Source organism: Meles meles, chromosome 7, assembly GCF_922984935.1.
Source record: "Meles meles chromosome 7, mMelMel3.1 paternal haplotype, whole genome shotgun sequence".
NCBI classification, from domain to species: Eukaryota; Metazoa; Chordata; class Mammalia; order Carnivora; family Mustelidae; genus Meles; species Meles meles.
In genome coordinates this window covers 18,022,054-18,047,130 of record NC_060072.1, presented here as the reverse complement: position 1 = coordinate 18,047,130, position 25,077 = coordinate 18,022,054, and the positions used below count along the sequence as shown (strand labels likewise).

Genomic DNA, 25,077 nt, shown 5'->3' with positions numbered 1-25,077 from the left:
GGTGACAAAAGCGAAATGCTCCAAGGTAAAAATTGATGATCGAAATCTCTGCCTATAATTTTGTCCTGAAAAAGAGCATCCTGGTGAGACGTATCATTCAACACTAGAACAGGTCACTAAGGAAGGAGATGAGCTCTTTAACACAATCCATTTAACACAAGCATTTAATAAAGCAACACGTGAACATTAAATGGCACAGGTGTGCAGATAGTTATTTTTCTCAGTCAAGCCATCACCCCTAAGTCCTACAGGATGCTGTCAACTGGGAAAAATGGAGAGGGAAGAGAAGAGAGGAAATCATGTTGACTAGCATCAGAGTGACTGCTGTGTGCCAGGCATTGTTCTAAATGCTTTATATAGCAAATGTCCGAGGTGGGTATATTACCATCATAGCCCTCGTGTGATCTGGGAACGAATGTAAGGAAACATAAAATACTTCGTACAAGGTCACACAGTTAATACATGGCCAAACCATGATCCTATATCACCATAGCCCAAGTAAGGAAGAGAAGGAGAGAAAGAAGACAGAATTAGATACATGTGTTGAAACCAAAAAAGCCCCAAATCTTGCCTTCCCAGCTTTCCATGATCTATACTTACTTAATTATCCTGAGATCCTACAAGAAGACTGACTAGTCCTTCCTCAATGATCTCAGAATTCTTTTACATAGCTCAGATTTTAGGATTTTATAGCCCATGAAGTTCTCAACACTACCTTCTTGAGCTGGAGCCTAAGATGATGGGATGTCTCCACATCGTTTACCTAACATAAAATTTGAACCAGAGACAGAATGCTTAGGATAAAACCTGAGATCAACATTATCATCCCATTCCCCAAATGAGGCATCTGAGGCCAACAGAGACTACATGACTTGCCCGTGATATCCTAAAGTAAGGATGCAGTAAGACCCATTCTCTGGGCCTGCCCCTTACTGATGGGGCTCTTTAGCAAAAATGATTTACCTGTTGGGGCCTCAGTTCCCTCATCTGCAAAAGAGGGATGAAAAATAGCCACAAGGAGTTGAAGATCAATGGCCTTATATGTGCAGTGTCTCTGCCCCTAGTGGGTTCTTGATAAATGGCAGCCATAGATAATTACGATCAGGCACCAGGGGTTAGAGAATGGAAGGTTGCATTTAAGACTTTCCCACATATGCATCACTCCTAAGAGAAAAACTCAGACCATCCCTATTTCCTTTGGTGGATTTTTCTACAAATTAGAGAGGGACTCTCTACTGGCTCCATAATTTCTGTGTAGAAGGAGCTTGGGGATGGCTGTTGATTGGAACAGGAGGCTGAGCCACACTCAGGATGAAGAGCAAAGTGTTCCCTGGTCAACTGGCAATGTCTGCCCTGGCGGGAGGTAGGGTCAAGATAAATGTGCCCGGATTTATGCCAGTCCTGGCCTTGTTCTACCAACAAGGAAACAGAGGCCTCAAGAAGGGGACTAAGCTCTGGCAGGGAGCCTCGTGAGCTGGAGAGCTCTGGTGATCTTGCCTGACGTCGTGGGGAAATGGAGGTAGGCTGTCAGGGTATGAAGCCGAGCAATGCCCAGAGGTCCTCAAAATGCAGACTCAGTGCTTTTTTCCCATTGGCTTTCTTCCAGACACTCTTCACACACAGATGTGTCTACACTGGCAGAGTAAGGAGCCTGAAGAGCGGCTGTGCCCGGTACTGCAATGCCACAGTGCAGGTGAGGCCTCCGGGGCCACACTCCTGGGCCTCAGCATCTGTGAGGCGACATGGTGCCCATGGCCTTGGCCATGTCTTCCTGCAGGGGAACTGTAGGGGGTACTCTCTCTGCGGGGTCCAGGTCACCCCTTCCCTGCACCTATCCCTCTTGTGCTTCCCTCTCGCTCTTAACAAAGAACCCACACTCTTGACACTCCCCCCATGGACCGGCCACTGCCTCATGTCTGACCTGTCTCTGACCCTCCTTCCGACCCCAGAGTGCGCCCACTTGCCACTCCCTCCCTCGGAGCATTTTCCAGATTTTCCTGGGACTGATTCATTGTTCAAGGGTTTAACTCTCACTCCCTCTGTCACCACCTGATCCACAGTGGCCTCCCCAGGCTCCCCCGACCTTTGCCCCCACCTGCCACCACTTCGTTACAGTATTTTGTCTTCCCAGCACATACATGTCTCTTTTTTTTTTTTCCATTTTATTTATTTTTTCAGCGTAACAGTATTCATTCTTTTTGCACAACACCCAGTGCTCCATGCAAAACGTGCCCTCCCCATTACCCACCACCTGTTCCCCCAACCTCCCACCCCTGATCCTTCAAAACCCTCAGGTTGTTTTTCAGAGTCCATAGTCTCTTATGGTTCGGATGTCTCTTTTTTTTTTTAATTGATGGTCTCTTCCTGATGATATAGAGGATGGGCTCCATGAGCACAAGCCTTCATGTCTTGTTCTCATGGTGCCGGAGCCGGCTTGGCACCCGAGGTCGGCTCTCAGTACACGTGTGGTGAGCACATGGGTGAACTCCAGCCATGCCATCATCTGCAGAAGAAGTCGAGCTAATGTTGTTTATATATAATGGATGTTAAAACATATTTCCTTTGAGGAACTGGCACTCTGCTTGCGGTTTTAAAAGGCAACATATATTTTGTTTCTCAGATACCAAAGTGCTGCAAAGGTTTCTACGGTCATGACTGCAACCAGTGTCCTGGAGGCTTCTTGAATCCATGCTCAGGCAATGGCCAGGTGATGCAAACTGTTTCACGGGTGCTGAGCTGCCTGTCCTAAGTCAAGTGGAAGAGTAATTTTTAAAACCACTAAACTGAGAAGTGCTACAGTGCCAATCACTGTTCGCAGAAAGTAAAAGATACTGATCAGTTGCTCAAAGAACAGAAGGTATCTGTAGCAGAAGGAATCTGGGCCAGGGATGGATGGTGGCAGGGGTAGAGAGTGGGAAGTCTGGAAGTGTTCCAATGACTGCGCTGCGGCTGCTGAACACTTGACCTTGGATAACTCAATGAGGCTCCCTCTGACCCCACTTTCCTCTTATGGGAGGAGAGCAGAGTCTCCTGCATTGATCTCCAAGATTTCTTTCAGGATGAAGATTCTATGATACTTAAAAAAGAAACAACAACAACAGATTGCCCAGTGATTGCTTTTTGTTAACCCACCTCCAAAATCTAGTAAAATTATAAAGGCCCAAACTTATCTCCTTTAGCTTAGAGACCAGAGCTAAACAAACAAAAGTAAAAGTAGCTGTGGTTCACATGGGAAATTACAGATCTGTGCATTTAAGAAACCACATCTAAAATATGCCCCCCTCCAGGGGAAGGAATAACTGCAACCATGGGTTGAGATGAGGCAGTAACAAGGCAAAGCAGTCACCAATTAACTACCACAGGCCATGGCAGGAAGTCATCAGTGCTCAATTCTGGTACACAGTGATCCTTGTAAAGCCAACCTTGAAACAGATGAAATGGGGAGGTGGAAGGTGAAAAGTCTTATGCTGCAGGGGTAAAGTCATAAAGTCATAAAGCTGAGCAAGCCAGGCTCTGGAAAGAACGGCCAACCTTCCTTCTGAAGGCCGGTGGCTGGTCACACCATCCCTCAAGCATTGTTTGCAGGTTCCAAGTTCACCATGGTGACACCCTTCCTCCTTGGATGACTTCCCTTCAAGTTTGAAATCCTTACTCAGGACCCCAAGCTTGTCCCTGTTTTAGCATCTTAGCTGATATCAACATGACTCTACTTTCCATGAGTTGTCCAGAGGGCCATGTCTAGCTCTGATAGACATGCCGGATAGAATCTGACTTCAGAGAAGTCAGGCAATGACACAAAGACACCTAGGACTCTTTACAGTGGAGAATTGTCCTAACGCCCTCAAGGCCTGCCTTTGCTTGCAGTGTGCGGACGGCCTCAATGGCAATGGGACGTGTGTTTGCCAAGATGGCTTCCAAGGCTCCCAGTGTCAGTTCTGCTCTGATCCCAATAAATATGGACCTCGGTGTGACAAAAGTAAGTGGCACTTCTGGAACTTACTCCTGCTCCTTAGCTGGGTTCCCTTTGGCACTGCAGCAAAGCAATAATTCAGACCAGGTGCTATGTGCCCCTTTGCTTGGTGTATACCCTCATCTTAGACCATTTCTCAAGCACATGGTTCTCAATCTGTAGCCCCTGCCAGACTGTGGGGTCCCACTGCAGAATTTCTGAGGCAGCAGGCCTGGAGTGGTATTGGAGAACTTGCTATTCAAGCCAGTTCCCTGGGAGTGCCAACACTGCAGCCAAAAGACCACTCTTCAAAAACCAGTCCCTTAAGTTTTCCCCACAAACCTGAAGTGACCATGGGCTCAGTAGCAAAACACAGACTCACTCTCTGCCCTTCCAACAATCCCCTTCTATCAGCTCCCCCTCTTGCAAAATGTGTGACTTTGTGCAAGTGACTCCCCCCTCTCTAGACCTCAGTTTCCTCATCTATAAAATGGGAATAATAATAGTAATTACCTCATAATAGTGCAAGTTATAAATAGAAAGCTCTTGCCTTGGGACAATGCCTAGCACCTAGAATGCAATACAAATACACTAGCCTTATTATTAATCTGTGAGTGTTGTTACTGTTGCTGTTATTCAAAGTTCAGTGACATAAATATCAGGAAGCTTGGAGACCAAGAAGAAAGTTCCACAATACTAGGCATTAAAAAAATGATGCAGTTATTTGATCTTAGAAAATGCATTATGCCTTTAAAATTGCAACATTGTATATATTTAAGTAGATAGATACATAAATATGCAGAAATAAATATAGATATATATTTCTACACTAAGATTAGAACTTGAAAGAAAAAAAATGAATAGATGTGTTGGCCATGGAATCAACCCAGCCCAAAGTTAAATCCCCACCCTGCAATTGACAGGTAGTATGTCCTTAGAAGTCTCATTGAGTCTTAATTTCCCCATCTATAAAATGAAGATAATAACAGTACCCATGTCATGGGTTTTTGATGAAGTTAGACCATAATTTAGGGCCAAAACACAAAGCTTGCCCCAGCAAGAAATCAGTAGATGAAGCTGTTCTTATTACTGTCACTACTAACTCCATTCGCTGGTTACAGAGCACACAGCCCTTCCCCTCTCTCATCTGGTCTAGTCTCCACAACCACCTCTCAAGATGGGCAGGAAACCAGAGCACAGCAGGATCATGGCTGCTGATCCTAATCCACTGTTCTTTGCGTCAAAAAAGGTTTCTGAGAAACAAAAATAAGGTTTTATTCCAAAGCCTGTCAATGTTGGTATCTTTATGGGGCCAACAGAGCAGGATGCTGAGGCCAGGGGAAGCTATGGAGGTCTCCTCACCAATACCTCCCTTTCAGGTCTGTGGCTACCCACCAACCAGCCCATGCAAAAGAGCCACCTCTTCCTTCTGAGCCCTTGTCCCTTGCAGATAAAGTCCTGAATTGCTTAAAAGTTTATGAAAAGCCTTTTGTTTTAAGTCCAGTCATGCTTTTCTAGCCCATTCACTGTGCCTCTCTTTTCTGTCCTGGTTGTTGGCTACAAGCACCCACACGAATTCCTCTCCTAAAGCCCTCCTGGGGCAAAATCACAGAAGCCTTCTTTTCTGATCATAGTCAAGCCCTCAAACCCTTGTTACCTGACTCGAAGGAATTTTGCATCCTTCTTTTCAACTCCTGCATGCATAGGAGCCTGAGTTGGAAGTGCACATTGCAATTTTTTTAAACACTTATCATCGAAAGCAAAGTAAACCGCAAAAGTTTAAAATGATCACAGGCACACAGAAATACCAGAAATAATATCCTGAATTATGATGTTTGCACATAGGCAATGTTAGCAGCAAATCAGGCAATGTGCGTCACCTCTCTGAGCCTCAGTTTGCTCATCTGGAAATGGGGATGATAAGAGTATCCACCCTCTGAGGCCGGTGACTGTTAATGAGATGGTACTGTTAAAGGCTAGCCCAATGCCTAGAGCAAGGTCCGTGTACAAATATTGGCCATCAGGTAGCGCTGGTTTGCTGTGATAGAGAGTAAAGAACAAGTATATAAGCTGCTCACATGTCAGAGGCCACACCAGCATGAGAAACTGCTTCTACTGATTCCAGAAAGGTGAGAAATTTCCAGACTGAGCTCTCCAACCATAAAGTAAATGAAGATTGAGTTCCTTGGCGTCTTTCACACACACACACACACACACACACACCCCTACATACACATACACACAAAGCACTTCTGGGACTGAGTTCTTCCCATCCTTGATGGGACAGCCAAGCTCACCACACACTGTCTCAGGCCCATAGAGAGACACTCAAGAAGCTCAGACATAGCCTCCAGAGCCTCCCCTAGCTCAGCCCCAGGTTCTGCTCTGACAGGCACACGAAGGGGGTGAGGGGAGGTGGTCTTTCTCCTCCATGACCATGTGCCCCATTGCTGTGCTTGTCTCCCAACCCCCAAATATCCCTCTTTCTTCTCTTCCAGAATGTCTGTGCATTTCTGGAACATGCAACAACAGGATCGACAGTGACGGGGCCTGCCTGGATGGCACGTGCAGAGAAGGCTCTGCTGGGAGGTTTTGCCACAAGCAGACCTCCGCCTGTGGGCCCTACATGCAATTTTGTCACATCCATGCCACCTGTGAATACAGCAATGGGACAGCAAGGTAAGCCTGTAGGGTACCACCCTTAAGAGCCCACAGCCCCTGTGCCACCTGTACATAGACCTAGCCTCTATCTCAACTCTTTGCAAACAAAGGCCTGTTTCCCCCAGCTGCCAGTGTGGCTTTTGTGGAGAAAACCTCAGACTGAGCTGGATTCAAGCTGCAGCACTCCGTGCTTTGAAACGTACCAACTGTGTGACCTTGGACAAGTTACTTAACCTCTCTGAGCTTCACTTTTCTTCATCAGGACAATAAGGATGATGTTGCCTATGTAGCAGGGCAGTTGTGGAGGTTATAAAAACTGTATGTAAAAGCCCCCAGCACCAAGGGCAGCTGGGTGGCTCAGGTGGTTAAATGGTCGAATTTTGATTTTGGCTCAGGGTCTTGGGATGGAGCCCCGAGTTGGGCTCCATGTTCAGCAGGGAGTCTGCCTGAGATTCTCTGTCCCTCACCCTGTCCCCTCATTCAAACTCTCCACCTCTCTCAAATAAATAAATAAACCTTAAAAAAAAAATCACCCAGCACCAGAGCCAGCACATCATAGGTGTTCAGTCATGGAAATTATGATTATTATCATTATTCATGTGAAGAAATGAAAATATGTCCACCACTGTCCAACCCTTTAAAAAAAAGCCTTTACTTCCTAGAGCCATTAATAATAACTCCCCCATTCAAGGCGTCTTACAGGAAATCGGGTCTTGGTCATTAGATCACCATTGGTTTCCCTAATAGCGTCTAATGTACGCCCTGGGCTAAGAGATGGGGCAGACGGAATGTTAGAGGAAATTTTCCTCTCTGGGACCATCTCTGGTTCAAAGGCAGTAACTACCTCAAAAACATCCTGGGAAACACAGAGAATGTCTGATAATCTTGGCCTCATTTTTACAGCACTTTTCTTAATTTGTAATTTGCATGGTTACTTACTTCCCTGTTTATGACCTGTCTCCCCCATTAGAGGGTAGGCAGCTTGGGCCCAGAGACTGTCCTTTCTCCTCCACGGTAGCATGACAGAAATGCATCTTTCTCGGGAGTAAGGAGCTACATCCGTGCATAAGGCAAAAATTACATGTTATCCAAACTGTCCTTAAAACCTCTGAAACCACTCACAAAGGGCTATCGACATGGGTCTGTATATACTACATACACCTATGTAAATCGAACACTGTTGGAACAGATTGATCTATCTTTTCATCTGGGGACCAGATAAAGCATTTTATTCCTCATGGAGCCTTGATACATGAAAAATAATTCTATTTAAGTTCTTGTGAAGCACCTGTGACTGAATTTGAGGCAAATGATGTGGGCTCTGGTGGAACCACAGGGGACACAGCATCTCTTACGAGAGTCTTAATAACTATTGGTGGGTCAGACAAATGAATGAACAGCCCATTTGATAGTTAAAGTATCATGGTGGGATATTTTGAGAGGAGCGTCTCAAAGGGTGAGGAGACAGTCAACTATGTAAGCTCATGGAATCAGGCACTCTGAAAGGGGGTTGCTCCCAAAAAAGGAAGTTTGACGGACCAGGAAAGGGGGTGTCTCACCTGACCATTATTATTTTTTCCATTTTTCATGTATCATTTACTGAGTTGAATGCCAACATATCTATAGTCATCATATAGCTTTTTTCCCCTACAAATCTAACCATTATTTTTCAATATTTTACAAACTGTCTCATAGAAGAGGGGCTCCTGGGTGGCTCAGTTGGTTAAGTGTCTGACTCTTGGTTTTGGCTCAGGTCACGATCTCAGGGTCATGAGATCGAACCCCACATCAGGCTCCACACTCAGTAGGGAATTTGCTTGAGAGTCTCTCTCTCTCTCTCTCTCTCCCTCTGCCCCTCCCCTTTCTGTTCGCTCTCAAATCAGTAATAAATAAATAAATAAATAAATAAATAAATAAATACTAACAACTGTCTCGTCGAAGAGATGTTAGTTGTTCTCTGCGGAACCACAGATAATAACTAGAGGCAGAATCCCACCCCATCAAAGCAGTGACGCTGCCAGATGCCAGGCCTCGCAAGGGGCAAGTGCATACAGGCGTCCTGCTAAATGCTCCCCATGCTTTATTTCACTCCCTTAATCTTCACAGCTTTGGGAGGGAGGTTTCAGACTCATTTTCCAGACGAGGAAACGAAGTCTCCCAGAGGTTAAGGGACTCAGCCGGGGTCACACGATGCTGAAAGGTGGGGCCTGGATTCCCTCTCAGGCATGTCTGACTGCAGACCACCCCACCCCCACTGTCTGTGACCACCTTTACACTGGCTCTGCCCACAAGGGCAATGTGTTAGCTGTCTGGCCAGGAACCGTTCCCCCCCTGGCTGTCTGGCCTTTTCCTGGGTGGTTGCTGCTTACAGTTCTGGGGCTGATTTTGTGCACATGCTCTTCGTTGCAGCTGTGTTTGCAAACCAGGATACAAAGGGGATGGAAGCCTCTGTTCAGAAATGGACCCTTGTGCAGAAATCACGAGGGGGGGCTGCAGCCAAAATGTGAGTGTTGCTCTTTATTTCCAGGATACCTGGTTTCTTAGGAAATCCTGAGGGAAAGCCTTGCAGAAAGTGACGTCTGAAGGCTTTTCACTGCATGAAGCACATTTGCTGGAACTCTGAGTTTTAAAGATGATGCCAGTGCCTTCTGTGAGCTTCCACTTCCTAAATCCATGTGTGCAGGGGATGTCCCAGGATCGCGGGAGTTGGGGTCTTTGGGCTCTTAAAAACACAGCCTGAGAATGAGATATTGGAGGTTATTAGTAATAAACCAGTGATTCAGTGTTACAGCTTACAAGCAACTTGAATGTCTATGATCTCATTTCTTATTTCCCCACCCCAAGCCAATAATGTTCTTATCCCCATTGTACTGATAAGGAAACTCAGGCTTGGGGACACTAAGTGACTTGTCCTAAGTTTTGTTATTGGGGAAAGCCCAGGCATATAGCCCAAACCCATGGCTGCTTTTGAATATCCCTGCTACCACCAGGACCTCGTCACCTCCATTCCCTACGCACAGTTTGCTACCTGGGCTCCCCGCTGCTTCGCTGGCCCACCTGTGCGTTCATTGCCCATCCACAGCCAGAGTGACGTGAAGCGATCAGGTCATGTTTCTCCCATGCTGAAACCCCTTCGGTAGCTAGTCTGGCTTAGAAGGTGAAATCAGATGGGAATGCCTTGCCCCAGCCCACCAGATGCCCTTGGTGCTGGTCCCACCCTTTCCACACTGAACCTGGCACCTCCTTCCTCTCCCACTGTCCTTCAGCCTCCTAGGGTGCTCGGGCTGAGAGGTCTGGAGTTGCTACAGTGGTTAGGAGCTTGAACTTCAGCATTCTGGAGACGGGGTTGCTGAAGTTTTGTGCTGTGTGACCTTAGGGAAGTTACTTACTCCTCTCAGCCTAGCTTCCTTATCTGTAAAGCAGATAGCAACGGGACCTTCCTCAAGATGATGGGTTATACCAGCAAAACACTAAGAATGGTCCCCAGCTCCATAAATGACAGCGATGTGCCTGGGGCCAGCCATTAGCTGGCCCACAACAAGCAACACTGTTCTCTAAATTGTCTCCTGTTTTCCATGGATCTCAGTGCAAAAGTGCATTTTAATCATTTCTATCGCATTCCATGCAAACACGCATTTCTAGGCGGTACCTTCTTTTTTTTTTTTTTTTTTGATTTTGGAGTCATGTGGCTGGACTGTGGTTTCAGAGATTCGCTTCTGCTTTCCGCCCCACAGGCAGAGTGCGTCAGAACCGGCATGGGGACCCACATGTGCGTGTGCCAGCAGGGATGGACTGGGGATGGCAGAGACTGCTCGGAGATCAACTACTGCCTGCTACCCGGCGCTGGCGGCTGCCACGCCAATGCAACCTGTCTGTATGTTGGCCCCGGGCAGGTAGGTGTGCTGAGGCAGAGAGCAAAGGGGAGTAGGACTCCTCTAGTGGCTTTTACCCGCTGAACACAGCAGTACTTTGTCTAGAACATACTGCAGCTTTTTAATCATTTGTAGTAGTGAGAATGGATTGTCATAACTAACCTGTGACGTAGGTACTTTTTTTTTCACCTTTTGACACTCTCCACTCATTTAGCTCACCCCCACCTCACCCCAGCCTCTGGCAACCACCAATCTGTGCTCTTTATCTGTGTGTTTGGTTTCAGGTTTTGGGATTTGTGTTGGTTGTTTTTTTTTTAAGGTTCCCTATATAATTGAGATCATAGGATATTTGTCTTTCTCTGTCTGATTTATTGCACTTAGCATAATGCCCTCCAGGTCCATCTATGCTGTTGCGAATGGCAAGAGCTCATTCTTTTTCATGGCTGAGTAATATTCCATCATATATATATATGTGTGTGTGCGTGTGTGTATGTACACGCACACACACACACACATATGGATAAAGAAGAGGTGATATGTATATGTATGTCATATGTATATCACCTCTTCTTTATCCATTCCTCTATCCATGGACACCTGGTTTTTCTTCCATCTCTTGGCTATTGTAAATAATGCTGCAGGGAGCATGGGAGTGCAGATATCTTTTCAAACGTAGATAAATATTCAGAAATGAAATTGCTTGAAGGTATGGTAGTTCTATTTTTAAAAATAGCTCTATCTTTAATTTTTTGAGGAATCACCATACTGTTTTGCACAGTGGCTGTGCCAGTTTACGTTCTCACCAACAATGCCTGAGTTTCCTTTTCTCCACGTCTTCACCAGCACTTACTTCTTACGTTGTTGATAATAGGCATCCTATCAGGTGTGAGAATTCATTCTGGTTTCGATTTGCATTTCCCTGGTGCCACGTGATGTCGAGCATCTCTTCATGTATCTGTTGGCCATCTGTGTGTCTTCTTTGGAAAAATGTCCATTCAGATCTTCTGCTCATTTTTCAAAAGGATTGTCTGTTGTTTTGTTATTACATTGCCTGTGTTCTTTGTATATTTTGGATGTTAACCATTTCTTAGATATATAATTTGCAAATATTTTCTCCCATTCAGTAGGTTCCCTTTTCATTTTGTTGATGGGTTCTTTTGCTGTGCAGAAGCTTTTTAGTTAGGTGTGGCCCTGTGTGTTTATTTTTGCTTTTGTTGCCACATAGGTGACTAGCATTAGTCCCATCTTACAGAAGAGAAAACAGTCATAGAGAAGCTAAGTAATTTGCTAATTCATGCTGTAAGATTGACACACAGACAGTCTGACTCCAGAGCCCCCTCTTAAGCACCTGACCACACTTTATAATTCTGTAGCACTCTACAGTCTGTGATCACTTTCACTTAACCTCCTGAAAGGGAGACTGAGGCAGAGAAAGCTGCTGCTCCGGAACCAGTCTGCACTGGGGAGGTAATGACGACTGTGCGGTGACCATGGCCCTGGAAAAGTCCTATTCATGAAAGAGCTTACTGCGGTCTTATGTCTCACCATGCATTTGGCAAACAAGTGTATTCGTTTTTTGCCTCACCTAAATTGCCAGATTGCATTTGAGAAAGACAAAATATATCCCGGTCTCTGTAATAGTTTGCTAAGGCTTCTTAACAAAGTGTCACTAACTAGGTGGCATAAAACAACAAAAAGGTATTGTCTAACAGTTTTGGAGGCTAGAGCTCCAAGATCAAGGTCTGGGCAGGCTTGGCTCCATCAATGGACTTGAGGAAGAATCTGTCCCATGCCTCTCTCCAAGCTCTGGGTGGTTTGCATGCAGTCTCTTGCATTCCTTGACTTCTCCACGCATCATCCTGGTCTCTGCCTTCATCATCACAGGAGTTCTCCCTTTGTGCCTGTCTGTGCCCAAATCCCCCCTTTTCATGAGGACACTGCTCATAGTGAATTGGGGACACACCCCATTCCAGTGTGACCACATCTTAATTAATTACATAATAATAATCCTATTGCCAAGTAAGGTTACATTCTGGGGTCCTGGTGTCAAGATTTCAACATATGAATTGGGACTGGTCATTTCAGCCCATAATACTATCTATCCCCCTCTCTCTGCTTTCTTTCTTTCTGTGGATAAAGGCATCCTAATATGGGAGATGGAGGAAGAGAAAGGTCTTTTAATAGTGCCATATAAGAAGTAAAATACACTATCTCTAGGATTGCCTTAGAGTTACCAGTAATTAACTGCCAGTAGTTACCAGTTGGCTTGAGAACTTTTAAATATTCCAAATAGGCAGAAATCCTAATTACCATAAATACTTATGTAAAAAGACAAACCACGTTTGGCTCAATATGTTAGGGTTGGGGGTTACAGGGAGGTGCTACCCCGATACCAGGTGGAGAGGATTAAACACCTATGCTTATAGGGTCTTGCCCTGCCACATAAAGATGTAAACAGGTGCTTCTGTATACATATACGTTCATCTCAGAAACAAACATTTACCAGCACCTGGGTGGCTCAGTTGGTTAAGCTTCTGCCTTCAGCTCAGGTCATGACCCTGGGATCCCCTCCTCCCTGCTCGTGCTCGTTCACACACTCTCTCTCTCTCTCTCCCGCTCTCAAATAAATAAATAAAATCTTTTTTTAATAAAGATACACATGTTTACTTTATAAAGCACACATAGCAAATGATACATTGTTAAAGATAAAAATTCATAGATAGAAATTCTATTCCTTTCTTCCCACAACTTCCTGGGTTGTCTTGTCTCATGTATGGCGCTTCTGGGATAATGAATTCAAAAAGAAATACCAGGGAACTCTCAGATGAAATGTAACACAGAATGTGCAGATCAAGAGCTCCAGAATCTAAAGGACAACAAACAAAATACATCAACTCGGGGGCCAAACAGCTATGACTTCTGTGGCTCGTTTTCAGGCCACGTAACAACAAGGCATGAAAGGCCCTCATGTTCAATCATCTCTTTTTTTCTTGGAATTGTAGAATGAGTGTGAGTGCAAGCAAGGATTTCGAGGAAATGGGATTGATTGTGAAGCAGTCACTTCATGCTGGGAACAAACTGGGAAATGTCATCCACTGGTGAGTTACTTCATTTCTTCCATCCTTTCAAAAAAAAAAAAAAAAAGGTTACTTGAGAAAGAAAGAAGGCTAGTTAATTTCTTATCTAGAACCTACTAATGAACAAAATCTTTCCTCCTCCAAAGAGAGTAACCAGGCAGAATGTGAGTAGTTCTTACAAATGTCACTCCAATCCAAAGCTTGGAAGAACCAACGTACAATTGCCAGATAAAAGACAGCCTTCCCAGCTAAGTCAGAATGTCAAATAAATAACAATTCTTCAGCACAAGTATGTTCCAAAGGTTACATAGGGCAAATTTATACTAAAAATTATCCAGACCCTCTCTAAAATTCATATTTAACTTGTTATTTTTTATTGCTAAACCTGGCAATTCTTAATTGACTGGATGACTGGACTCCCGTTTTGAATGTCTGAACCTAATAAATTATTGGTGAAAATGCCCATTTGAGGGTAGCTTGTGCCTTGTGTCTACATTATGGAAGATCAGGCAAAGATATTAGAGCTGATCATGTTTATGTTTTCAAAAAAACATCATTAAGCACCCAACATCAGAACCAAGGAAGACAACCCTTAGTTCTTTTGGGTGCCAGTAACAGAATCCACACGAATCAACTTAAGCAAAAAAGGAATTTGCAGGGAGTCCTCCCAGGGTAGCTCTGTGGGCAGGAAATACAAGTAGACCTCCCAAGGATCCAGAATCAAGACCCAAAGACACTGAGATCAAGGCAGCCTTTTCCTCCAAACCTCTGAGACTATGTGATTGATCACTCATGTTGCTTTTCTCTGTGCACCTGCTTTCTCTTTGTCTCTCTCACTCTCTCCCCACTTTAAATGCTCCCTTTTGTATCTTGGGGTACACAGCTCCCTTTTCTTAGATCAACATCACCCTCCACCCCCCAGTGATGCCCACTAACTTATTGGCAACTTGGGTCCCAATTCCAAATCATAGGAGAAAGGAGCTGGCCAGCCAGGGGTCCAGGGATCCAGGGGTCCAGGGATCCAGGGGTCCACATATGAGCCAGTCAGTTATGGCCAGGGAATGCGGTGACATATTAGGAACATGATTGCCAGGGCCCACTGCTATGTGGGGGAGGGTAGTTTTTAAAGAAGAAAAATAGGGGAGATGCTCCACAGTATCCATTTCTCGAGAATCATGAGAGCAATTCATAAATCTGAAGGAGACCCAACACTTTTGCTTCATTTAAGACCAATCAAGCCCTGATGTTCTAACCATGAGAAAGTACTGCAACTGTCTCTTCATTCCAAAGCACAGAAGAACCAACATAGAGTCACCAGATAAAATAAGTACAGGACACCCAGTAAATTTACATTTCAGATAGACAATGAATCCTTCTTCAGCATCAGTGGGCCTCAAATGTTACATGAGATGTGCTTATACTAAAACTTACATGTTTATCTGAAATTCAAATTAACTGTATATCCTATACTTTTATATGCTGAATCTCTGAGGGATGAAAAGAAAGAATTTAATTGTGATTAAGGCAGGAGCTGCACCAAACATACAGACAGGAGACTATCCTTGCAGCAGGGCCAGGTCTGTGGGTCCCTCCTAGCATCTTTCAACCCCAAAGTTGCAGTTCTCACCTTCGATGGAGCCTGAGGGTAAGGATGTAACTGGGAGCTATTTGTTAGGATGCCAAGTGGTTTCTTTTATCTTTGTTTTATCAGGCAACCTGTCAGCTTACTTCTTCTGGCCTCTGGAGTTGTGTTTGCCAGGAGGGCTATGAAGGAGACGGCCTTCTGTGCTATGGAAATGCAGCCGTGGTAAGTCATCCAAGATGAACTCCTGTGCGGAATAATAAAGACAAAGCTCTTAAAAGAAAGAAAAAAAAAAGCCCTTGGCTAGGATGCCTTTAAGTATTCTACCAGTCCTGTGCTCCAGGAGATCATACAGGAAGCAAGCTGCTCACTCATTTTGCAAACAGCTTAGCCTCACAGGTCCCATTGCCAGCTCGGCTCCCCTGTCCCAGGGACCCAACCTCCCGGCTTTCTGCCATCAGCTCAGGTCCCATCTGCACTGTCCTCTCCCTTGGAGCAGCCCCTTCTGGGGATTACTCACGCATCTCAGCTCTTATACTTGCCAGTTTACTTGCTGACTGTGTGACAGGTATTTAGTAATTCATCTGACACCTCAACTACTTTCAAAAAGGAATTGAGACAACCCTAAGGTTTACTGCCTCGGTATAAATTTGTATATGATAGCTATTGCCATTCTCATGGTGTTTAATAATTTTAAAATGCTTTCCCTTACATGAATGTTCATAACCCCAGCAGCCAGGCATCCTCATATTCGTTTTTCAGGTAAGACTTGAGTTCTCAGAGAGGTTAAGTGACTTACCCAAGATCACACAGCTAGTAGTAGATGGCAGACTCAGGAAATGAACCCAGTCTTTTGGAACTCAAGGTCTAGTGCTTCCTTTAGCACTCCTGCACACATGACTGAGCTACTGGCTCTGTGGGGATCTTCTCAAGTCTTAACTTCCCCCAAACAAGTGTAAGTTGCGTGAGAGCAGAAGTCGTCTTTTCCCTTTTGTATGCCTTCCCTTCATTCCAATCTGGTGCCTACAGCCGCGGTTCAATATATATGTTCATGAACATCGTCCACGGTGGAAAGTTGAGAAAGAAGAATGGCTAAGACGTCCTGAGCATGTCCTGCATGCCAGCCTCTATTCTAAGCACTTCAAAACATTAACTTCTCCAAACTTCACATTGACCTATCAGTTGGAGCTTTTATTATCCCCATCTTACAGGCAAGAACATCAAACCCAGAGAGACCAAGTAACTTGCCTAAGGCATTAGGCAATGGCCAGACCAGAATGAAAACCAAGATGGTCTGGCTCTGCATTCCACGCCACTACTCAGTGTTGGCTCGGGAAGGGGGCTGTCATTGAGCTCTGTGACCCTCCCTAGGGTGGGGCATCATGCCCTTAGAAACTAAATTCTGAAAGCTGAAGAGCTTCACCTGGTGGTTCCATCTGAAGTTTCTGGAATTACTTCTTTATCTTGAGTAGAAAGGTTAATGGAGCTCCTAAGCATGAGAGAACTGTGCAGCTCTGGCACAGGGAAATTCAACTAGCCGGCCGCCATTCCTGTTGGTGGGGAGAATGAGCTGAGCCCAGCCCTGGGAAGGCTACGTGCATGTTGTTCAGTGATTCTCTGTGATCATGCTCATTCACTGTTCCTTCTCTCGTGTTCTCTCTGATCTCTCCCTCCCTCCCCTGCACGACATGAATAAGGAATTGTCATTCCTCTCCGCGGCAGCTGTATTTAACCAGTGGATAAATGTGAGTACCTTCGTTGGAACTTCAGAAATGTATACGATTTTAGAAATTTGGAATGCATGTAACAGAAAACTGAAAACTCAGCTGGTAGGAAGGAGGGAAGGCAATTGTGTAGAGCAGTGATCCTACACCCTGACCACAATTTAGAATCACAAGGAATGTCCTGTTTAAATAGCCATGCCTCAGCTCCCGCCATAGACACCCTGACTTGACTGGTCAGAGGGGCACCCTGGGCATCAGGGCATTTTCAAAGCTCCCCAGGTTGGGGCGCCTGGGTGGTTCAGTGGGTTAAGCCTCTGCCTTTGGCTCAGGTCATGATCTCAGAGTCCTGGGATCGAGCCCCACATCGGGCTCCCTGCAGGGAGCCTGCTTCCCCCTTTCTCTCTGGTTACTTGTGATCTCTCTCTCTCCTCTCTCTCAAGTAAATAAATGAAATCTTTAAAATCTTCCCAGGTAATTCTAACATGCAAGCAGGGCTAAGAAGTTCTGGTCTAGGTTAAGCTAGATGGGTCAATTTTTCAGCCAATTGAAATATATATGCATCGCTTCACTCATCGAGAGGTCTTTTTAAAAAGTCAACATAATTCATTACTGCCATTCAGCGAGTTGGATTTGGGGTTTATAGTTGTAATCTGGGATAATCCATGGGTGTTTAGCTCTTCGCCCAGCATGCTCCGAGGAGCTTCTTCCTCTTCCCTGGAAAGTTCTATGATGAAGAATCCAATCCCCACTATACCCAGTTGTGAGCGTCTCTGTCATCTTTGCAAGAGTGGGCCAAAGTGCCATCATGACCACTGGTATATCCCCTCTGAGAAGACACATGCCAAGATATGGAGTGCCTGGTCAGCACCAATCTGGGACAGCTCCTGATTGTTTCTATGTGGGGCCACTCCGCCCCTGCCACATGAAAGAACAGGGACTCAGAGTCCGGCTGCACATGCTGACTTCCATACAGGCCAAGCCCTTATGCATAAGATTGCCCAGTGGCGTAGTGAACCCAGCTCATCCCAACGCACAAGAGAATGTCTTCCCCAAACTCACCTTCAGTGCTCTCACACTGGTAGCTTGAAATCAGCCACGGTGGGAGGATATACACCACAGAAATCAGGGGATGTTACAAACCAGGGCTTTTTGCTTGTTTTTCTTGGGATCAGTTGTTACACATAAGTGCACCACTTCAACCCAGAACTAGCTCTAGGTTAGAACAAAAAGTAGGTCAAGTTTGATTTCAGGCCTCCAGTCTGTCCCCCATGCTGAAACGTTTCCTGTAATCTTCCCACCATCCTTATTCCTAGGGCATCCAAGGGTTCTTTTTTTTTTTTTTTTAAGATTTTTTAAATTTATTTTTCAGAGAGAGAGAGAGAGGGAGAGCACGAGCAGGCAGAGTGGCAGGCAGAGGCAGAAAGAGAAGCAAGCTCCCTGCTGAGGAAGGAGCCAGATGAGGGACTTGATCCCAGGATTCCAAGGGTTCTTAAGGCTCACACACCCACACACAGGATCATCAAGACTATTCTCTGGGTCTTTGTTTAGAGACCAGGAAAGTTTGCCTTTTGACAAAGCTCACACATTTAAGTAAAAAGAATGTGTCTCCGAGAATATGACGCACCAGCCAGTGGGTGGGATGGATTTGGGACAGGGGTCCGTAGGACCTTTCCAGCGTCCCTGAAAGTACTTCCCTGGGAAGTTGTCATCTCTGCCAAGCATTCAGTCACCTGTCTGTCCTCTAATGTGAACCAGGCTGACCTTCTTTCCCTCCTGTGATTCAGAATGCTTCTCTACACCCCATGCTGTCCGCTGCCTCAAACCTCACTGTCCTCGTGCCTTCCCAGCAAGCTATTGAGGACATGGATCAAGATGAAAAAACCTTTTGGTTGTCCAAGAGCAATATTCCAGTCCTAATAAAGTAGGTATTATGTATTTTATTCTTCGTGATATCTTACTGGCATCCATGTGAACAAAGTTCAGTAAAGTTCAGTGAACAAAGTTCAGTTCTACTGAAACAAAGTTTCAGTAGAAACCAGCATGTTCTTGAACACTCCTCACCTCCTTCTCCCAGGATGGTAACAGTTACCATTACGGACAGCCAACTCTGTGCTAAGTACCTCACGTATAACTCAGTTCATCTCTCAACAACCCTAGGAGACAGGCATTAAAATTACACCTATTATACAGATGTGTAAACTGAGGTATGGGGTGATTCCATAACTAACCCAGGACTCCATGGCTGATAACTGCAGGGAGAGAGTTTGAATCTGGCCATCTGGCTCCAGAACCTATTTTCTTAACTATTCAATGATATTCTTTCATGCATTGATACTTCACGATAGCCCTTCTGGACTGTTGTTGTCTTAGGTACCATGTGCTGCTGGGCACATACAGAGTGGCAGATCTGCGGGCCCTGTCATCTTCGGACATGCTGGCAACGTCTCTGCCTGGCAACTTCCTTCACCTGGCGAAGGCAGATGGGGTAAGAGAGTTCTGTAACCTGTCTGCTAAGTGGGAATGGGTCATCTATGTTTGTGCTGCCTGCTTTGAAGGTCTGTATTATGAAAATCTCCAAACATGAGCAAAAATAGCCCAAGAATAAAATGTCCATGGGGGCATCACCCAGCCTCAACAACAGTCAACATATATTGATACACACACACACACACACACACACACACACATTACCCTATAGTAGTGATGCTCTATCATGTGACCCTCCACCCACAGCTTGGCTACAAGGCTCTTTTTGACAGACCACAGACTGATCCAGAAAGGCCAACCTTTCCATGATTCTGAGTAAAAGTTGCCCAATTTCACAACTGTGGCTATTCGTATGTGATGAACTAAAAGCTGTTACCAGTAACCAATTCATGGAGTCACTACAGGTTACTAAAATTTGATGTCAGGCTGTAGTCAGTCAACCAACATTTGCTGAGTACCTACAAGGCGCCAGGTGCTCAGCGCTGAAGTCAGAGCTACACACAAGAAAGAGCCTTGGAGGCTCTTCCCCACGGAGGCCCAGCCTCTGGAAATTACCGCCATGTGTCTGGACTTGGAGTCAGCCTTGCGTCGGGAAGTTTGGCTGCCTTGTGGCCTATGGCAGTGTCTGACAGCTCTGGCTATGAATTGCACAAGGTGAAAATGAAGATTTTACTGGGAAATGAGAACTGCTGCATCAGTGGACCATGGACCACCATCAAAAATGTTCTGGGATTACTGCTCTAAAACATTTTTACCTTCCTACTCATCAGTGACAGAGATGATGTCAGAGACGATGACAGAGCGCTGTGAAAAGGGTCTATGGCTAGCATCGCTGGAATATATGTGCCTCATCAGATCATTCTTTGTGGAGAGCAGAAAAGAGGTGCATATAGTTCCATGGATTCTTTGCATATTATTGTTCTAATTCTAGTGCATTACATACCTGTATCGGACAATGGAATTGTGCTCCATCTGTGTTTTAAATCATTGTGTCTCCTAACAAGCAGGAACTAAGCACCTACCCTGGGCAGGCTTATCCTGGGTTCTCTGCATTCAGAGACAAATCAATGGGACTCCTGACCTGGAGGAGTTAACTACCAAAGACACATTTTTAATGAGTTCCCGGGTCTGATACAAATGTCTCCCTTTAACCAAAAGAGATTTGCAAGACAGCGAGGATTGTTTTCTCCAGGGCCTTCACTGAGTGACTTGGGGGCTGTCCGGGTGAGACAAGTCCCCTTCTGCACTTAGGGTCCCAAGAGGGATTTCAAAAAAAGATGGGGATGGGGGAAGAAAGGAAAGTAGAGAGAGTGGAGCCCAGCTGTGTTGTGGCTGGTTGGTGGCTGGGTGAGTGTGTAGGTTGGGCAATAATTATTCTTGAAAAGTAACTGGGTTTCTTCAGATCAAGAAAGTCAGGGGCTGTCCATATGAGTTTGCTAAGCCTGTTATAACAGCGTACCACAAAGGGAGTGGTTCAAACAGCAGAGCATTTTGTCTCATGGTTCTAGGGACCAAAGGTCCAAGATCAACGGGTGAACAAGTTTGGCTCCTGAGGGCTGTTGGAAGGGGCCATTCCAGCCTCTCTCCCTGGCTTGTCAATGGCTTTCTTCATGCTCACACAGCATTCTCCCCATATCATGGTCTGTATCCAATTTCCTCTTCTTAGAAGAACACCAGCCATGTTGGAGTAGGGCTGAGGGTAATGATCTCATTGTAATGAGATTACCTCTGTAAAAACCCTCTTTCCAAATAAGGTCCTATTCTGAGGTATTGGGGGTTAAGACTCCAATATACGAATACTGAAGACACAGTACAACCCACAACACCGTCTGCAGGGTTTTTCAGACTACAGGATCGCATTGGTGAGCCTCCACCAGCAGTCTTTGAATGAAGTAGAAAAGAACAGAATTGGTATTCAGGGGCCTGCCCAAAAGTAGAGGAAATTATCATTTCATTTTGAGTATGTGTGTGTGTATGAAAGAGAGAGAGAGATGCCTAGTGTGTCGTAATTTAAAGATATTTCTAACTTCAGGTCATAGTTAAAAATGTGAAAGTCACTACTGCTTGAGAAGTATAAAACCCAGAAATAGTTTCAATCCCTGAATTTCCTACCCTATGGAGACTCACCTTCCCACTGTGCTTTGCATTTACAGACTGTCACGATTGAAGGAGCATCTGTCATTGACGGTGACAACGCAGCCACAAACGGTGTGATACACATCATCAACAAGGTACACGCTTGCCACCTGCCATGCAGACAGCATCTCCTCTGACTTCACTTATTACTTCTGCACAGGATGCTTGGTAGGGGATGTGGGGGAGGTGGAAGTACGTTCCTCTAGTGGAAAAGTAACCTGTGTTGTGCTCCGTGACGTTAATGTTCAAACTGCTTAGAGGTTCTCTTCACCCAGTCAGACTCCGTTCTTACTTATTCAGCCTATACTTGGCAATGGCCCCTTCTTCAAGTGTGACCAAATATGTTATATTTCTTATTTATGTGAACATCTTAATCAAGAACTGGAGGACAGGCAAGTGGTTATGTATTATTTTTCCTCTCCCCTTTCTTCATGATTTCACCCTAAAAAGATGGGTAAGGAAGCCCTAGAAAAATACTCAAAAGGATAGATAAAGTATTTTGAAATTTTCATTTTCTTCTAAGACACAATGCAACAGTATTCAAAGGTACAAAATAAAACAAAAAAGTATAATGGGAAACACAGTTTTAAGCTATCCTGTAATTTTCAGTGACTATATTAGGATTTTCATTGAAAATTAAGGTTAGAATTTAGGGTATATTGGGAACTTTCAAAAGGTGGAAGATTGGAAAAGATAATTAATAGCATTTTAACTAAAATTATCATCACTTGGCACTTCTATACTCACTTTTGATTTTAATTTATAGAAAAGGTCAACTATTTCTGCGCAGGAAAGAAGCTATTTGTAAGATGCCTGGGTGTATTACTTTGCAAAAACCTTGCAACTCCCTTGTATTACCAAGAAACATTAAGAAAAACAACATTTTTGAGCAATTGATCACTTGTAAGGAACTATGCTTGGTTTATGACTTCTTATGATGCAAGTAAAAATTACTTATTAAGGGTATTTTTCTTCTCCAATCCTGGATTTCCTACTAAGAACCTTTTTAAAAAACATTAAATTAACTCTGATTATTTACATTTCTGATGGCCATACCTTATTAGTACAATGGCCCCTGAACCCATCTCCAGTCCTGATTGATATTATCTTGGGGCCAGTTCAAGTCTCAGCTCCTCCTGAAGCCTTCCTGATCCTGCCGCCCATATCACCAAGGATGGCATACAGAATCTGGGGACCCACTCATAGCAAGCTGTGTGAACTTGGGCAAGGGACATAACCTCTCTGAGCCTCATCTTTCTTCCCCAGGAAGAACAAAACAACACCTTCTCTCTCTCGATGCCTACTGCCTAGCAGACCTTCCCTCAATAAACGTTGATTTTACTCCTTTCTCCCTCCTCCATAATTCCATGGGATTTAGGGGTATAAAAGTCGTTGGTACACTGTGCCCTCTTGTACTGATAGTTCTTCCTCACGGTATAGTCCCAGACTCCCAAGTGATGGCATGTCCTGGGGACGGGGGAGCTGTGTCTCTGTGTCCCTCATCAGCACCAGCCTCTACCCTTGTACGCGGTAATAACTGGAATGATTGACAGCGCAGTGGGTATCAAGCCTTGTACAATATATCATGTCCCATTATCTCCTGTGATTTTTACCGCAACCCCAAAACAGTAAATGCAACTGTCCTCCATTCACAAGGGAGACAAGTAAGGCTCCTCAGGCTTAAGTAACTGGAGGAAGCGATGTGACCACGAAAGAATCCTGGATGCCTGTCATCTGGTTCAAGTTCTCTGGTTAGCCTCCAGGTTGCACTGGCTCCCTAAGGACCTCCTCCACCTGCCCTTGGACACCGTGGGCACCTTTGCCAAGGCCGCCATGAACACGTGTGCAGGGCATGCTCTGCATATCAGCACCTGGCCTAAGGGTGGCATGAGGCTCACCCCCAGCCCACTTCACTCCCAGACTGTGCACCCTCATTGGGTGTTGCCAACCATCAGAGGAAAAGGTGTCCTTCGTTAAATTTGCAGAAGTGCTTTGTGGACTAGCAGGGGTCCTTATCATTGCATCTCGTCGTGTGACATGACCCTACCTACCGGAGGGCAGCAAGCCCTACAGACACATGCTAACAGATTCTGGGGGCTTCCTTTCCCAGGTTCTGGTTCCCCAAAGAAGCCTAATGGTCTCCTTGCCAAACCTGCTCTCCCGGCTGGACCAGATGCCCAACTATTCCATCTTCCGGGGCTACATCATTGTAAGTACCACGTTCTCTGCACAGCTCGCTCGCTCAGGGTACCTGCACAGGGAAATCCCTCACACCTTCTCGTCTCTCGCCATCACAGCAATATAACCTGGCCAGTGCGATCGAGGCAGCCAGTGCTTATACTGTGTTTGCTCCAAACAATGACGCCATCGAGAATTACATCCGGGAGAAGAAGGTCACAACTCTAGTAAGTACTGGCAACGATAACCAGGACAATTATTTTATGAACATTCAAAGTCAACATTTTTCAATCCATTAATCACGGACCATTCCACTCTCTCATCAAACTTCCTTGTCCCTGTCCAGATACTTTAGGCAAATCTGCTCAGAGGCTTTTTCTGCCCGTGTGTTTCATTCACACTCCCGGAAGCTCACACTCGGGCCCCGACACAAGGATGCAGGTGTCCCAGGAAGCCAGAAGGATCCTCCTGGTCGCCTGCTCCCCCCACCCCCGCCCTGTTCCCCACTCTGGCCTCCCTGGTCCCAGGCAGCTGAGATGTCAGGATCAGGGATAAGGAGGAAGTGGGTCATCTCTGTCTTCCTCCTCCTCTTCTCCGCACCTCTATCCTCCCTGATTCCTAACATCTGGGGCTAAGACAGTCCAAATCTGTCAAAAGATTTTGTCAAAGAATATCAGGCTCCAGTCATGCCACTCTGTGCCTGAAAAGCCTTGGGTGGATCCTCATTTCTTACAGGCGTTCAGACCACCTGCCCAGGCATCTGAGGCCTCTGTCAACGGCCACCATTCATCTTCCATTCAGTGATTGCTCCAGAATTTTTGCTTAGGAGCCGGGGTTGCCCTACCCCTAGCCCCACCCCATGATGGGAGGACATGTTTGAAGCTGTATTTCACAGCAAGCACACTGTTTTCCCTTATATACTCAGATAAGGTGGCTGAGACAGAGACCCTAGAGAAAGATGGATGGATACCTGAAGTCCCTCTAAGCTGTCCTCAGGCCCACCTATTCTCTGCAGAAACCCCCTGGCCTAACCAGAGTGACAGTCTCAGAGACCCCAAACGAGCCAACGGCGTGTTCAGTACCTTTGTTCATATCTACCCACACACGCAGACACACATGCGCACATGTGTGTACGCACACACTACCTTGTCAATCAGGAAGCCTCCCCTTCTGTCCTCACGACCTCTGGAATCACCCCCCCCACCCCCCGTTTCTCAAGTCCAGTCTGACCTCCTCCGGGAAGCTGGCTCACCACCTGAGCCAACCGAAAATCTCTCCTGCCTCTGAGTTCAGACCATTTGCTCGCCCTTCAGCATCTATATGGTGTGATAAATTGTCCTTTCAAGCAATAGGGCCTTAGCTTCCCAAGGAGCTTATAAAGTCCTTGAGGGCAGGGATGGTATCCTACACT

General features: G+C 45.5%; 1 protein-coding gene across 1 annotated transcript in view; it reads left to right on the top strand.

The window, feature by feature from the left end:
* Positions 1-25,077, top strand: part of STAB2 (stabilin 2) — a 164,718-nt gene that overhangs the window by 73,393 nt on the left and 66,248 nt on the right. Inside the window, exons 20-33 of the mRNA XM_046013404.1 lie at positions 1,607-1,693; positions 2,621-2,707; positions 3,865-3,976; positions 6,448-6,628; positions 9,020-9,113; positions 10,345-10,503; positions 13,485-13,580; positions 15,271-15,366; positions 16,839-16,886; positions 18,650-18,786; positions 19,236-19,350; positions 21,506-21,583; positions 23,599-23,697; positions 23,786-23,893. Coding sequence (XP_045869360.1) covers positions 1,607-1,693; positions 2,621-2,707; positions 3,865-3,976; positions 6,448-6,628; positions 9,020-9,113; positions 10,345-10,503; positions 13,485-13,580; positions 15,271-15,366; positions 16,839-16,886; positions 18,650-18,786; positions 19,236-19,350; positions 21,506-21,583; positions 23,599-23,697; positions 23,786-23,893 — 1,497 coding nt within the window. The remainder of the gene's footprint in view (positions 1-1,606; positions 1,694-2,620; positions 2,708-3,864; positions 3,977-6,447; positions 6,629-9,019; positions 9,114-10,344; positions 10,504-13,484; positions 13,581-15,270; positions 15,367-16,838; positions 16,887-18,649; positions 18,787-19,235; positions 19,351-21,505; positions 21,584-23,598; positions 23,698-23,785; positions 23,894-25,077) is intronic.